This window comes from Mus pahari, unplaced genomic scaffold (genome assembly GCF_900095145.1).
Source record: "Mus pahari unplaced genomic scaffold, PAHARI_EIJ_v1.1 scaffold_5941_1, whole genome shotgun sequence".
Taxonomy (NCBI): Eukaryota; Metazoa; Chordata; class Mammalia; order Rodentia; family Muridae; genus Mus; species Mus pahari.
The window spans coordinates 69423-86815 of NW_018393691.1; the positions used below are offsets into that span (position 1 = coordinate 69423).

At 33.7% G+C, this 17393-nt stretch overlaps 1 protein-coding gene across 3 annotated transcripts; it reads left to right on the forward strand.

Moving 5' to 3' along the window:
• The first annotated feature begins 2260 nt into the window (after positions 1-2260).
• On the forward strand, positions 2261-16572 carry LOC110315665 (vomeronasal type-2 receptor 116-like). Of its 3 annotated transcripts, none has more exons than XM_021189668.1 (6): positions 2261-2457; positions 5490-5781; positions 7467-8279; positions 8689-8916; positions 13031-13154; positions 15668-16572. In XM_021189668.1, exons 1-6 carry the CDS (start codon positions 2261-2263, stop codon positions 16570-16572), a joined length of 2559 nt encoding a protein of 852 aa, XP_021045327.1. The 3 variants fall into 3 exon arrangements, with proteins under 3 accessions (XP_021045327.1, XP_021045328.1, XP_029390615.1); XM_021189669.1 differs by having other exon boundaries at positions 15818-16572; XM_029534755.1 differs by having other exon boundaries at positions 5490-5748; positions 7470-8279.
• Positions 16573-17393: the final 821 nt, after the last annotated feature.

The window sequence follows — 17393 nt, forward strand, 5'->3', positions numbered from 1 at the left end:
CCCTTCAGTTCCTTTGGTACTTTCTCTAGCTCTTTTATTGGGGACCCTGTATTCCATCCAATAGATAACTGTGAGCATCCACTTCTGTGTTTGACAGGCACTGGCATAGCCTCACAAGAGAGAGCTATATCAGGGTCCTTTCAGCAAAATCTTGCTGGTGTATGCAATAGTGTCTGCATTTGGTGGCTGGTTATGGGATGGACTCCTGGGTTGGGCAGTTTTTGGGTAGTCCATCCTTTTGTCTCAGCTCCAAACTTTGTCTCTGTAACCCCTTCTATGGGAGTTTTCTTCCCAGTTCTAAGAAGTGGCAAAGTCTCCACATTTTATTCTTCCTTCTTCTTGAGTTTAATATGTTTTACAAATTGTATCTTGGTTATTCTAGGTTTCAGGGCTAATATCCACTCATCAGTAAGTGCATATCATGTGAGTTCTTTTGTGATTGTGTTTCTTCACTCAGCATCATACCCTCCAGATCCATCCATTTGCAGAGGAATTTCATAAATTCATTTTTTTAAATAGCTGAGTAGTATTCCATTGTGTAAAAGTACCACCTTTTCTGTATCCATTCCTCTGTTGAGGGACATCTCTGTTTTTTCCCTCCCTCTTGAAAGACAACTTTACTCTGTATAATGATGAAAGCCTTCACCATTTACATTCCTCTAGATTCGAGTCTCACCACTCTAGGACTACTTATCACAGAACAAAACTTATTCATACTGTAAAAACATCGACTTTTGAGTGTCCAGCCATATTCAGTGCAAAACATTAAAGTTGTTTGTGTTATTAAATGACATAAGGCATACCATCAACCAAAAAATATATTGCCTGTTTGTGCTCTGATTCTTTCAGGAAAAATGCAATGAGAGAGGTTCATGGGTGTACATTCATCAGTAAACTGTCAAATGTTTAGTATTGATTCTAGAATGCAAATAAGAATATATAGGTAGAAAGATTTTATAATAAAATTTACATATTAGAAAATTGTTTCTTCACAGTCAATATTTACCTCTAAGATACTAAGACGAGATTTCTAAACAAGACTATCTCACCCATAATACAAAGTAAAATGAGCAAAACCAATGTAGGAAAGCAAAGATAATGTGAAATAAATGGGTCAGTACAAGTTATAAGTTAAAAATTATGAGGTTCATGGAGGACGATCATAATTTGGAATTCAAATATTAAGATTACTTTAATATTAGTATTGAATTTTTGGAAGGTAGAGTTCATGCAGTAAACCGAACAAACGGTGCACATCAGGGACCCATGGCTCCAGCTTGATATAGTTTAGAGGACTTCCTTATGTCACATTACTGGAAGTGTAGACCCTTGGTTCTATGGAGGCTTGAATTCCCAGTGTAGGGAATGATAGAGTCCTGAGGAATAGTGGAAGTGCGCATGGAGGAGCGCCCTCATAGAGGCAGGGGGAGGAGTAACGGGATAGGGGTGTTGCGCAGGAGAAACTGGGAAGGGGGATACATTTTGAAAAGTAAATTAATAAAATAACCAATAAAAAGGAAAAGAAAAAAAAAGGAAGCCCACAAATGGCATTCTCTCTGGATCTTTTTGAATCTTTATCATGTAAGTAAACTGTGGATCTGTGAAGAACTGCATAATATTGGATAGAGACAGATTAAGTATTTTTTGACTTGGTCTCTTTATTGATTCTCAAGACAATGGTAGGACAGGCCTTGTTTAAATAATCTGTTTGTGTCACTGGTATGACATAGTCTACATTCTACATTGCCTATGAATCTCATTGACTATAAAGTTGAGTCTGCCTATTCCTGACTGGGATTCTGTAAAACACTGTCCTGTGTGTCCCTATTACCTCTGATTATACTTTACTGNATGTCTCATTGTGAATCTTCTGATACAATTCACTGACATCATTTCTAATTGTGTTCACATAATCACCTTTTCAAAAATTTCCAAGGACCAAATTTGAACTAAAGGATTTCCTTCCAGGTATTCACAAACAAGAGTGATATCATGGAGCCCGAAAATGTATTATGTTATGCATTTACCTACCTATGATTATTACAAAGTCTATGAACACCATTTGCATTGCCCCAGGGTAGAGAATGTTTAAGAATTTCTCCATGTCCCAGGAGCAATCTGGAAAAAAAAACAAACCAGAATCATAAATATAAAACAAACCTCTCCTTTGACTAGAGAAATATAAGCAGGTAGAAATTTGATGTGGTAGTATGCATGGCACTACAAAATCCATATTGCCTCTGTTTAAGGCAGGACAAATATGTTCATTTTGATGGGAGTCTTCTTCTTCCTCAACATTCCACTTCTCATGGCAAATTACATTGATCCCATGTGCTTTTGGAGAATAAACCTGAATGAAATCAAGGATAAAGCTTTGCAATTAACTTGTTCCTTTATCCTTGGAGCAGTTCAGATGCCTATGGAGAAAGATTATTTCAACCAGACTCTGAATGTCCTGTAAGTGCATTTGTATTTTCCATATAAATGACATCTAGAATATTTCTTGTGTGGTCTGATGATGAAAATTAGGCAAATCCTTGAGTATCCTGTACTGTTACTAAATCTGAACACAAAGAAACAACTTTATTTTTTTACAGAATTAATCTTAGTTTCTCTCTCCTTTTAATTAATCCAGTGGAGGTTTTGTTTTGTTTTTTTAAATCACGTGGCTTCTGACTTAAAGAATGGAAGCCGAGGAATAAAGGACTATCTACATTGATTGTTCATATAAAACCCTCCTATGTACAGTTTGTATTGTACTCTAGATAGTGATGACTTATTGAATTTGATCCCATAATATGTCATTAGGTTTTACTCCAAATACATGCAAATAGATTGTCATAAACACTGTTGACTGTACATACATCAGTGTTTTGATCCTAGAGCTTATGCTCATTCCCATAATATTCATGGCACATATAGTTGTCAAGAACTTTACATATATACAAACTTACTGCCTCAAGTTGATTGGATGTGGTCACTTCTTCTTTCTAAAGTTTCTTCCAGTTTGGAAAGAGAAGATATTTAGACTCAGAAATTCACATTTCGTGTGAATGTCTGGATGGACTTTCTTTTGGGGGGGTGTTTCAAGACAGGCTTTTTCTGTATAGCCCTGGGTGTCCTGGAACTCACTTTGTAGNCCAGGCTGGCCTCAAATTCAGTAATCCACCTGCTTCTGCCTCTCGAGTGTTGGGATTAAGGGTATGTGCCACCACTCCTGGCCTAGATGGACATTTTTGCATGTATATGAGCATGGAATATTTAGGTCATTATACCGCAATACATCCAAGTGTTTTAAAATATAAATTCCAAAAGCACTATGGCTTTGTGCATCATACTATTCATGTATAATTCTGCACTCTTCTTTTAGCTAAATGATATGTGGAACATATAGAATCCAATGATATTTGTACATTTCTTGAATAGTGACTCTATCAATAACACTGATGGCTGTTTATGTCCCTTTTCACACTCATGTGTGACACCTGTGATGTGGAGTATTTGGAACCATTGAGAACAGTGATACAGGAGTTTTCTATTAGTTTATTTGTCATTAAGAAATATGTCATCTCTTTTCATGTCTAAGTTTGGTAATCTCTGATCCTTTCATGATATTTATATCTTGTGGACATCTATTCAGAAGTTTTAGTAAATACAGGTGGACATGCTAGCAACATGGTATCAACAACCATTTTTGGGGATTGCTGATAGATTTTTTTGTTTGTTTGTTTTACCAGATAAGGTTTCTCTGTATAGCCCTGACTGCCCTGGAATTCACTCTGTAGACCAGGCTGGCCTCAATCTCAGAAATCTGCCTGCCTCTGCCTCCCAACTGCTGGGATTAAAGGCATGCGCCACCATGCCTGGATCTATAGATTTTTTTAAAAATACAGCCATTTCGACAACTAAGCTACACAGACAGCTTAAGTAACTGATGTTTCCTAAAGTTTAGTTGTAGGAAGTCGTTTGAACATTGCACAAGGTCTATTCTCCAAATTCTTTTATGTAATGGCAAAATTATTAACTTTGATTTTTTTCATGTGTGTTAATAAGCAATATTTTAAAATGGCATATTTTATAGAATATAGAATGAAAACACCACATGGGTAAAATTTTTGGTTTAAACCTTTTTGCATTTACTTCAGATTTAATTATTAAATATACAGGTGAATCTTTAATGTTCATTGATCAGATTATATGAACTGACAAGAATGGTACAGTAGATACTTTTCTTTACATAAAGATAAACACAAACACTATATGATATTATTCTATTGCCACTGTCTTTGGCATACATTTATTACAAAAATGAACATATTCTATATAATTTACACCAAAATCTCTTCTATTTTATAAGCCCATAATACTGGCACATACAAAGTGCCATCTCAGCAGGTTCCTTATTTTTGAAGTTCTCAGTAGGATGCTAGTGTTGTATTAGTGTTACTGGAAAGTATATCAAGAGTTTTTTCTAGAAATTAAATTAAAATGATAAGAAGTTCCAGCTTGGAAGTTGTGGTACAAGCCTTTAATCCCAGATTTTGGGAAGCAGACACTGGAGGATTTCTGAGTTCGAGGCCAGCCTGTTCTACAGAGAGAGTTCTAGGACATCCAGGTATATAAAGCTCAACACTGTCTTGAACAGCCAAAACAAAAATAAATAAGTAAATAGATAAATAAATAAATAAAAATTACCCAGAATGAATATATCACTTTTCTTTGTAACAAGAAAGTAAGCGAATGTGTACACCTTCACATTTGAAGTGAGGATACTCTATAAAACACTTGGATGTATTGCCCTCTTATGACCTAAACAATCCTTGCACATATACATATAATCATATGCATATACATGTATCATTCACCTAATGCATGTTTGATGTTTGAATTCACTTAAAAGTAAATATTTAGAAAATATTTTCTTTCAGCAAAATATTGTAAGAATAAATAACAAAATGACGATAGATATGATGGGACATGCTAAGAATATTAAACACTAATTATAAGTGATTGTTAATACAGGAAACAAATTTTGCTGCAGAGAGAATACTATGTACTGACAAATCATATTTTCACTACCTTAACTAATTGAGTTAATTACACAAGAGGTATAATATCAAAGGGTCTCATAACACATGTATTTCTATAATGCTAAATAATTTCAAAATGAAGACATGATCAAAATTACAGTTTTGTCAACATCTGTGGTTTTCTCTTTATCTTCTGATAAAGCACTAAAAGCAGAGATTGGAATAATTTCTGGGAATGAGGTCAATATACATTCTTATTTCTGGGAGAAATACTCCCATGTACTTTTAAAGTGTTCACTATTTTCCTTGTTCTCCTGTTAATCCAATCTCACAACAAAAGCCATTTGTTTCCATTTAGAGGTCAGATGAAGAATCTCCCAGCATAGCATAGTGCTTCTATTGAGTACAAATGGGCATGTATAATCATCTGTCCATAATGAACACTGTATTCTTTTACAGAAAAACAACTAAAAATCACAAATATGCTTTGGCATTGGCATTTGCAATGGATGAAATCAACAGGAATCCTGATCTCTTACCAAATATGTCTTTGATTATAAAATACAATTTTGGCCATTGTGATGGGAAAACTATGACAACTACACCGTATTATTTTCATCAGAAGAAATATGAGCCCATTCCTAATTATTTCTGTAATGAAGATACTACGTGTTCATTTCTGCTTACAGGACCCGATTCGAGAATATCATGGGAATTGGGGCTATACATGGATATCTTCTTTTCTCCACGTGTGAGTTATCATAGGCTAGGAATTCTTTATGTCATGTCTTTTTGGGGAACATTGATAGATATTAAGAAAGTTAATGGATGAGACTGGACTTATTCTTATGTCAATCCATGTAGTTCTAGGGTACTTACTATTCAGTGACATGATAGGGCCTCTGCTATGGGCCACCTCCAGAAGTTGACAGACTCCAGAAAGAAGAAATAGAGAAGGTCATGAAGAATTGAGTCTGACAGGGTGATAGAGAGAATCTTGCATCCTTAACTGACTGGCAGTCAAAGTGTTTCTTTATTTATCCAAATCTCAGTAAGAAGAGAAAGATTCATGTTGTTCCAAAACATAGAATATATTATTTCTGTCCCCAGATATCTGTAATCTTCATCTTGGTCATAAATTTAGATTATAATCGTAAACTGTGAAATAACCGAGTTATGGTGGTGTTATAANTNTAGTCATCAGTGACAAACTTTGGTGGAACAGAAGTATATTTTACAAACATTTCCTCTATAAGCCAACTTTTATGTATCTGGAGTATTTTTTGCAAAGGCATGGCTGACCATTCTTAGCCTGGACACTTTTGCCATTTCAGTGGCACTAGAGTGGATGAAAACCTCCAATGAAGTCTGTGGAGTTAGACACTTTACTATCAGTGAATTTATGACTAACCATTAAGAATCATAGTGTCAATTTTCATTAGATACTGTGGGAAAAATTTCAGCAGCATACAGTTTTAGTTATTATAAGTCTTTTTCTTTAATGATATAAAGGTTATGTCATATCTTTACGAAACTAATTGCTCTGTTTTATCTTGTTTTTCTTTTTTTCCCTTATGATAAGTTATAAGAGAACTTCACAAATGAACTCTTCTAAGAAAGAGTGTTTATGTGGTTCCAATAACTCGTTCTTTCATATATTTCCACATGATTATTATTCTATCATTATAAGATACTTTGTATGCAGGAGATAACTCAATTCAATATAGTTTTGTTTCTGTATATTTTCCTCAAAAGTTTCAACTTATGAGACCTATATATTTTGCAACATTATTACCAAAGTACTTAGTAGGATAAGTTTTTTTTTTAATCTAAACTGCTGCTAAAATTTTAAGCTGCCAAACATAGTTTACCTTTTTAAATTTCTTTTTTCTGATTATCTGTTTACTGAAGAGGCATAGAGGCAGATATTCCCAGAGTATTTTGGAGCCTTATCCTAAAAAGGAATTCTCTGGCATCTTTTTGTGAGTCACAACCACTAAAATACAAGGAATACTTTGAAGTAGTGCAAGATATTTTTTTTTCCTAAAATCTTAAGCAGTATTATGTATAGGATTTTTCTGGTAAATCTTCATTATATTTCTGGATTAAGGAAAAAATGCCTTTTGAAAAAATATTAGTAAAATTTCACCAAGATATAAACACATTAAAATCCCTCCAAACTTTGAAAACAGAGATATCATGACTAAAACTGAAAGACAGAATGGCAGTTATTATTGCAAGCAAATATATTTTATTAAGTCTTTGTCAAACAGCTATTCTTGCTGTTTCTATTAGAAGTGGATTTGCCAGGCTTCCATATTTGCTGATTTGAATCAGAGAAGAGAGGAAAAGACACAAATAATTAAGTCTTTGCAGGTAAATATGATTACTGGCTTCTTTAGTGTACTACACCTCATGCTGTTCTTTGTGTTGTAGTTCCTTCAACTTACCTATGGACCTTTCCATTCCATGTTCACCGATGATGAACAATATCCCTATCTCTATCAGATGGCCCCAAAGGACACATCTCTAGCATTGGCAATGGTTTCCTTCATACTTTTCTTCCACTGGAAATGGGTTGGCCTTGTCATCCCTGATGATGATCAAGGCAAACATTTTCTCTCAGAGTTGAAAAAAGAGTTTGAAAAGAAGGAAATTTGCTTTGCCTTTGTGAACATGATGTCAGTCTATGAGATTTCATTCTATCACAAAACTGAAATGAACTACAAACAAATTGTGATGTCATCCACAAATGTTATTATCATTTATGGGGAAGCATATAGTAATATTGAATTGAGCTTCAGAATGTGGGAATCTACAGTTATACAGAGAATATGGATCACCACAGTACAACTGAATTTCCCTACCAGTAAGAAAGACTTAACTCATGGCACATTCTATGGGACTTTTACTTTTGTACACCACCATCGTGAGATTTCTGGCTTTAAAAAGTTTGTGCAATCATTGTGCCATCTCAAAAGGACAGATTTATATCTAGCAATTCCAGAGTGGAAGTACTTTAACTGTGAAGCCTTAACATGTAATTGTAAATTACTGATGAATTATTCATCTAATGCATTATTGCAATGGCTAATGGAACAGAAATTTGACATAACCTTTAATGATGGTAGTCAAAACATATACAATGCTATATATGCCATGGCCCATGCACTCCATGAGACAAATCTGCAACAGGTTGATAATCAGGCAATAGACAATGGGAAAGGAGCAATTTCTCACTGCTTGACGGTAGAGTTTCTTTTAGTGGATTATATTTCAGTGTCTTCAATTGTGTAGCTGTTTTTGGTATCTCAGATACCCACATTAATGAAATAGGAAATATTTTCCAAAATAGTTAAGCTTCTGACCATTTTTCCTAAAGAAAAAGAAACTCTAGTCACTATCATAAATGTGATTGGTAAAAGAAGTCACAGTTTATCAAAGAAAATTTGTGGATTTTTAGAGAGCACCCAGATGTCATAACATTCCTTACAGTATTGGGCATTCTTGGAATATTATGATAGTTTTATTTATCTTATTGCATTTATTTGATTTCTATCTTTCATTCTTTAATTATAGTGCCTTTATTATGAAATCAGAATACAAATTATGATTTGAAGGAATGGTATATACATTATAATGCAATGCTGTATTTTAGGTAAATTCATTTCTGAGAAAGATCCACTTCACTGATCCTCTTGGGGACAAAGTGATTATGAAACAGAGAGTAATTCTGCAAGAAGATTATGACATTTTCTACTTTGGGAATATCTCAGAACACCTTGGGATTAAGGTGAAGTTAGGAAAGTTCAGCCCATATTTTCCACATGGACAACACTTTCACTTATATGGAGACATGATTGAATTGGCCACAGGAAGTAGAAAGGTGAGTGTGTACTAACTTACTGATGTACAATACACAACAGTAAACACTTCAAGTAGATACATGATAACATGTTGAAAAGTAAAATTTTGTTTAATCAGGATCCAATTTTTAGGCACTTGTGTTATATTTCTTTTTCACATTTTTGACATTTTTACCAATTCTTTGAAGATTGAAACATGCATAAAATATATCTTTGACATATCAGAACCATTTTCTGCAATTTAATGAATACAAAACTGTTCTTCACTACTGTTTGATATTCTTTCCTTTAAGTTAACAGAATTTTCTTCCTATTATTGTTGTTATTACACACTAATCTCTCCCATTAACTGAAACGTCTAGAACAGATGTTGATTGGAGGGAGACTAATTTTATAGCTATGAAACACTAATAGACATAATTACTAACACTTGTCATTATCCAAAAATGTTTTCCCATATAATCTTAGGACACTTACCACATACAATAATGAATACAATTACAGAGATTTATTTTCACAGAAATACATTTTTTAATAAATTTGAAGAACCCCTTCACACTTTAAGTAAGATGAACAGAAGTTCAAGGGGACATATACACAGCACTAGAACAACAGAAAAAGAAATAGCTATTAATACATATCAAATACAGTAATAACGGGAACTACTCAAAAGCATCAAATAACTTTCCATTATAATGGATTATTTTTGTTAACTTTCTCTAAATGAAATGAAAGAAAACAATGCTGGTTTATTTTTTTAAGATATTCCTTAGTTGCCTTCAGAGAGTGGGTGACAATTTCATATACTATAAGAGAACTTTTCTTTATAATAAAATTGAGGAAAGCATTATAATATGTTATAAGAGATATAAAGGAAGTTCAATAATAATACCTTTGATGGATGTGTATGCTATAGTTCTTGACAAAAACACCTACCAAAAGAACAATACACACTACAGAAAGATCATTCTTTGAGAAAAGGGTGAATTTTTTTTTTGAAATTGGGTTTTTTTATGTATTGAAAATGGCTTATTATTTTCACATAATATATCCTAAATACAGTTTCCCTTCCTACTTTTGGGATGTGACGAATCTCAGTTTTACTTGCAAATTTATCATAGTTAATACTCCTATCCCACGCCCCTCCACAACTGCCTTTTCCATCAGATTCACTTTCTGTCTCTCATTAGTACATAATAGGATTCTGTGGAAGAATAATAAAATAAAAAAATATTTCAGAAAAACTAAGACATCATAAGAAGACAAAATTTTCACAACACACTAAGGTAACTAACCATATAAAATAGAACTAGGTGAAAGGACCAGGAAATCCTACTTCATTTCTTATATATTGAATAGTAGTGATTGAAGCATGAGGTAGTGATAGACAATTGAGTGATAGATTGCCCCTTTCAGTACTTAGAATATTTATTTTTGAAATGATAATTCAAACTTTAAATTCTATGATCAGAATATCTAGAGTTTTTGAAGCCAATTAATTATTCAACATGTGCATGTGGAATAAGTATAATAAGAAACTCCTAAAAATTGTTAATGTTGAACTGCAAAAGGATTTCCTGGGACACAATGATGTTATCTGTTAATGCGAATTCTACATAAAAAGCCTGAAATAGACTGCCCTTTTCAATGCCAGCCCAAACAAAACTCTTGTAGTCAAATACTGCTGGTATCTTCTTTTATTACTAATTAGCCATAACAAAATTTCCAAATGTAAACAACAGTGGACAAATTTTTGTAATCCAGAAAAGTTCTGTTGCTCTAGCTGGAAATTAATCTATTGTAAACTGAATGTCCTCAGGCCTTGAGAGCATAAGTGTGAAAATAAAACCACATTGACATTTGTGGCCAAATTGGGCCAACTCATTGCATCTACTTGACTATTCCATATATTGTAGACAGGATTTCTTGAGGTTTCTGGTTTCAGATCAATTCTCAATTTTGCTTGCAAACGTATCAGAGTTAATACTCCTCCACAGGTGCTAATTCTCCTCGAATACTCATTCTTTTCCTACTTTGGATTTTTGTCAACTCTCTATTCATTCAGTTAGAAAATGAATGTTTTGGGAGTTGTGCTAATTATAACATAGTTAAGAATCCGTACTTGACCATAAAAGAGAGCAAGAGATACCCCTCATATGTGTCCATGTGGTACACTGTATGGACATATAAAATATCATTTATCACAGTATATTTTTATATTTTATATGAAGAAACAGTAAGTAAATACCTAGATTATATATACACAAATCTATTATTTTTACCTTTGTGCCTTGAATAGGTTCTGATATGGAGTAGGATTTTATAGAAAATTTTGCAATCATATTCCTACCATGCAAATGGTATACTTTTTAATGGAGGCTTGAAACAAGCAAACAAACATAAAATCTAGTATTTATTATCAGGGTACATTTTCGAGTTTATATCCTACCTCTTTCCTTATTTCTCCCATTTAAAACATGAGTGCATGTCCTACTCCAGGCAATGAAGTAACTGAGAATTATCTTTTGACATACTTTTATTTTCCAGGCATTCAGAGCTTTTAATCTGAGCTTTTACTGTCTGAAGCATACCACAGCTTTTATCAGGCCATTTTAAGCTGTGCTTTATGCCTGGATTTTCTCTTCCAGGTCATATTTTATTAGAGGTATGCTTTAAGAAAAGGTGATCTTTAGTTTTGTTATAAATGTCTATGTTAATTGTGATCAAATGAACACATTAATATTCATATTTAAATAATATAGTTGTGAAAATTAGTATTTTATACCTCTATTCATGATGTAAATTTAGGTTAACAATTTTGAATAAGCATGGCAGTGGTCTGAATATAATACTATAAGTTAACATGTCTATAAGATGTATAAACTTATTATCGTTTGACTCTTAAAAAATTAATGCCTTTAGCTTATACAAGTAATACACATGCAGCCTATTAGCTAAACGCGCCCTTTTATTATTGCTCTCTATTACCTTGGAGGGTTGAAGTTTGAACCTACTGTATTATACTAGCAGATACCCATGAGATATACTCCCATTTTTATTGTGATTTTTGTTTACTTGACTTTTTTCAATTTCTTAATTTTGATATTTATTTACATTTCAAATGTTATCTATTTTATTTGGTTTCCCCGCAGAACCACTATACAACCCCCACTTACCCCGCTTCTATGATGGTGCTCCCCACCCACCTACCAATTTCAGCTTTAAAGCCCAAGTATTTCTCTATACTGGGGCATCAAGTCTTCATACTCCAAGAGCCTTCCCTCTTCAATTCTTCAATTAACTTTAAACAATCTAATTTTTATCCAGCTTTTTCCAGTATTTTTAGCCACTGGAGAGCATTTTGACTTCATGAAACACTTCATATTCAAGGTCACTACAGATTTGTTTATCTTTTCCAGCCATATGAAACCACTGTCTGCATACTCCACTCTTTTTTATGTACAGTTTCTCATGTTTGCAATGGCAATTCCTTCAAGGTCTTATTTGTTATTTGTGACTTATAGACAGATTTGTTCTGTTTCAAATTTTTTCAAATACTAACTGTATCTCTGTTGCTTTAATTGAACTTTGATCATAAGTCAAGTAAGGAGGGAGAGGTAATTTGCCATATGGCTTATTGTCACAGAAAGACAAGTATGGATATCTGGAAAATGGAACTAATTCATAGATCTTAAAAGAACACTGCTTACTGGCTTAACTGCTCACAGTGAGATGGGCACACCTATGTCAATTACCATTTAAGAAAATGCTTCAAAGATCTGAGGAAAGACTAGTATTGTCTGAGAAAATATCTCAATGAAAGTTTCTTCTGTTCCCAGCACTTAGTGAAAAATTGAAAATAATTAACTAAAAAACTTCATGTTGCAATATCTGTAGTTTTTGCATATAGATCCATATGAGCTCTTTTGCCAGAATTACTAGACACTCAGAAATTATCCAACATTTCTTCAATGCATTTCCAAAATTCATAGGTGGTTATTAAACACTGGACAGAGTGAAATGTCAATCAGTTGGTGTGCATAAAATGAGCTTATTGAAATCNTAATGTACTAATATAAAATATAACAGAAATGTATAAAACTCATTATCACCATGTGTATAATTTTCTCACAGATGCCGTCTTCTCTGTGTAGTACAGATTGTAGTCCTGGATTCAGAAAATTCTGGAAGGAGGGAATGGCAGCCTGCTGCTTTGTTTGCAGCCCTTGCCCTGAAAATAAAATTTCTAATGAGACAAGTGAGTATTTTCTGCTCTGATGAATCCTGTACATATGCATTCCTCTTGTACCACACTTGGATGAAAAAGTCAATTAAGAAGCAAATGTAAATATAAAATATATCACATTTCCAATTTACTAGATGTAGATATAAAAATCATTAACAAAATTTTGCAAAAACAAACAAACATACCTTGTGCCTTGATCTCCTTATTGACTCTTTGCAAATTCATGGTAGATTCCATTTCACAAAGAAACAGTTCAAAAAATGTAACTGCAATTTGAAGGTATTCTGGACAAAATTTTCCAAATAATCAGTCTATTATAAACATACATCTACATTTGTTTATAGTCACAGTTTTTGTGTGTATTAATTTAGTCTTATTTTATGAAAATATATGTCCTAAATATGATTATGTACCTTATGTACATATAGGAACCCTGAAGAAGCAACTATAATATATATTATACTAGACTAGATCATAAGACAGCTCGATATAAAACCCATGTTCACTGTACAATTTATATAGAAGACAAAAGTATTTGCAAATTTATGAGAAAATGCTAAGTATCTAATATTTAGAGGGCCATATTCAAAGCCAGATGTAATATGAATCCAGGAAGTAGGGGATAAGAGTTGATCAATTATGTGGAATATACAATGAGAATCATATTTATTATATTACATATCACACTCATTATTATAATAATAATGTAGGGTTTGCAAAATGCAAAAAGCTTATGGTTAGCTTTCAAATTATTTTCACTTTCATTCTACATAATAATTAAAAAAATTTTTTTTTTGTTGTTTTTTTCGAGACGGGGTTTCTCTGTGTAGTCCTGGCTGTCCTGGAACTCACTCTGTAGACCAGGCTGGCCTTGAACTCAGAAATCCTCCTGCCTCTGCCTCCCAAGTGCTGGGATTAAAGGCGTGTGCCACCACACCGGACAATAAATTAAAATTGTAAGACACATGTCTGTGAGATGGTTCATCAGTTCAATCATTTGTTGCTAAAACTTACAATCTGAATTTATTCCCATGATGCATGTAATCAAACCAATCCACCTATTCAGAAGATGTTTTTTGAAGTCATACATTCTAACATACACTATACTGAAAATAAATTTAAAAGTATACTGAAATTGTTTTGCATGTCAAAAATCAAATAAGAATAAACAACAAAATTTCTTCCAATAATCCATATAATATTTTATTACTTTAATTGGTTAACACATGTAAAGGTGCACATATGAGCTAATAATAGCCCCTGTAGTTATATTTACATGCACTTGTGAGATAGCTGTCATGGTTTCTAGTGTTTGAAATCAGGTTCTCTGGTTGAGCAAAGTATTCCCCTTATAGCTAATACAGTTTCTTTGGCTCTTAGGCAACTTATCAAATAATAGCTCTCCACAAATATGTTGTTGTAGAGAAGAAATCTGGAAACCAAGGAAGCTCATTAAGATTTTGTGAAATTACATGAAAACTAAGTACAATTACAAATACATTTGATGTTGTTACCATCTTGGAGATTAATACTTATGAATGGTGTATTATTGCTTAACACAGCCATCTGGGTTACCACTCTTTCTCGAGGATTCCTCTGTTCTATTGCTTATTCTATTAGTTCATACTGATTTCATGCCTGAGTACATTCACAGACACTGAGTTTTATAAGAATGGCAATGAGGCCATGATAAAAATGTTCAGCATTCGAAATGAAGTAGTAATTAAAATGAAGGATGTGTTTGTACAAAGTATTTAGAGAAGAATTTTTTCCCTCAGTGCTAATATTAGTGCATATCATGAACAATAATCAGAACTTTTAATTATTGTCATATGAGGAAACACCGTAGGGCTTATTTTTTAGTATTTTCTACTTTTCAAAAATAGACATTATATTTCCTTTCATTCTCCACCATCTTGTGATGTATGCCAGGAATCACTTAAATTCAATAAAGCAATAGATACTTTTACAAGAACACATCGATAAAATTATGTACACATACACATAGCCTACATTTTCAATGTAGCGTTGTTTCTATGTCAATGAATTTAGGCTAGTGAATTCTTGTGTACCTATTAAAGATCTTGTTCCAGTAGAAATCAGAGCTGCAATGTAACATATAGATTAAATTTATCAAATAGTCAATGATCTCAGAAAAAAATCTGTGTAGGTATTTTTATTTACCCTACCCCATTGTAGTTTATGAATGTATCTTCTCTGATTTAAGTAATCTACTTGGTATCAACATAGAACCAAAAAATGCCTTCTGAAATCTTTGCTATCTGATAATATTTTAAATGATATAAGCAAAATTTAAAAAGACAAAGAAATAATTGCTTGGTTTATTTTCCTTAAAACGTTATGAACACTATGAATTGAAAGCATTGGTGTTCAGCAATATCCTTCACATTACATTCTCAGCATCAGAGACAGCATTACATGGCTTCTTTCACCACTCTTACTTGAAATACTTTTCAGTAAAAATTTCTATAAGCAGCACTAACTAAACTTTCTTTGGGTATCAGATATGGATCAATGTGTGAATTGTCCTGAATACCATTATGCCAACACAGAACAAAACATATGCATTCAGAAAGGAGTCACCTTTCTAAGCTATGAAGACCCCTTGGGGATGGCTCTTGCCTCAATGGCCTTCTTTTTCTCTGCATTCACAGCTGTAGTACTTTGTGTCTTTGTGAAGCACCATGACACTCCTATTGTGAAGGCCAATAACAGAATCCTCAGTTACCTGTTGCTCATGTCACTCATGTTCTGTTTTCTGTGCTCCTTTTTCTTCATTGGCCATCCTAACAGAGTCACCTGTGTCTTACAGCAGATCACATTTGGAATTGTATTCACTGTGGCTGTTTCCACAGTTCTGGCCAAAACAGTCACTGTGGTTCTGGCTTTCAAAATCACAGACCCAGGAAGAATGTTGAGAAACTTCCTGGTATCAGGNACACCCAACTACATTATTCCCATATGTTCCCTATTCCAATGTATTCTGTGTGCAATCTGGCTAGCAGTTTCTCCTCCCTTCGTTGATATTGATGAACACACTCAGCATGGCCACATCATCATTGTGTGCAACAAAGGCTCAGTTACTGTATTCTATTGTGTCCTGGGATACTTGGCCTGCCTGGCACTAGGAAGCTTCACTGTGGCTTTCATGGCCAAGAATCTGCCTGACACATTCAATGAAGCTAAGTTCTTGACCTTCAGCATGCTAGTGTTCTGCAGTGTCTGGGTCACCTTCCTCCCTGTTTACCATAGCACCAAGGGCAAGTTCATGGTTGCTGTGGAGATCTTCTCCATCTTGGCATCCAGTGCAGGGATGCTTGGATGCATCTTTGCACCCAAGATCTATATCATTTTATTGAGACCAGAGCGAAATACTATCCAAAAGATCAGGGAAAAATCATTTTTCTGATCACGTATTTTAGGAATTCTCTCAAAGCTAAAGTTGGTACAGACCCACCAAATATTGGGTTATAGTACATGTATCTTGTTTTAGAGTCAATCTCAGTAGGTGTTCTAGTGATTTCAATAATTGTCATATGTATTGATTTAACAAACAGTGTGCATAGCATCATGCACTGAATCACTTGCTTCATTTCTTCTAACAGAACTAAAATTCTCAAATTATTATTACAATTTTATTAATCATTTTGCTTTCATGTGGTTTTTCCCCCTGGTAATTTCCAATAAATATGTTAATTCAGTTGAATCCATGACTTTGTATAGAAAATGAGAGCCAGCACAGAGAGAGCTGCATAATTAAACCATGTATGAACTCAAACAATCCATCCTTGAAACAAACAAACTAAATAATCAAAAAAGATGAAATCAGAACATATTTTCTGATATCCAGTATGAACACATACTTGACAGAATACTGCCTTTTTTTCCCAACTGCTCTTCAAGCTATTGGCCATTACTCTAAGAAGGAAATATTCCTTTTCTTCTCTCAAATACAAATATATTATATCCAACAATGGACAGAATCTGGCAGCCCCTATGGATGAATTAGGAATAGATACAAGGAGCAGAGGAGGAGTATCACCCAGAGGTATCAACTAACTTGGACAACCAAGTTCTCTCAGAACTGGAGCCTCTAGCCAGACAGCATACCCCAGATGATATTAAGCCCAAACACATATGTAGCATAAAACTGTCTTGTATGGCCTTATTGAGAGAAGAGAGACACACCAAAGCCCTGAGAGATGTGTGACCCAGGAATTGGGAATAGTT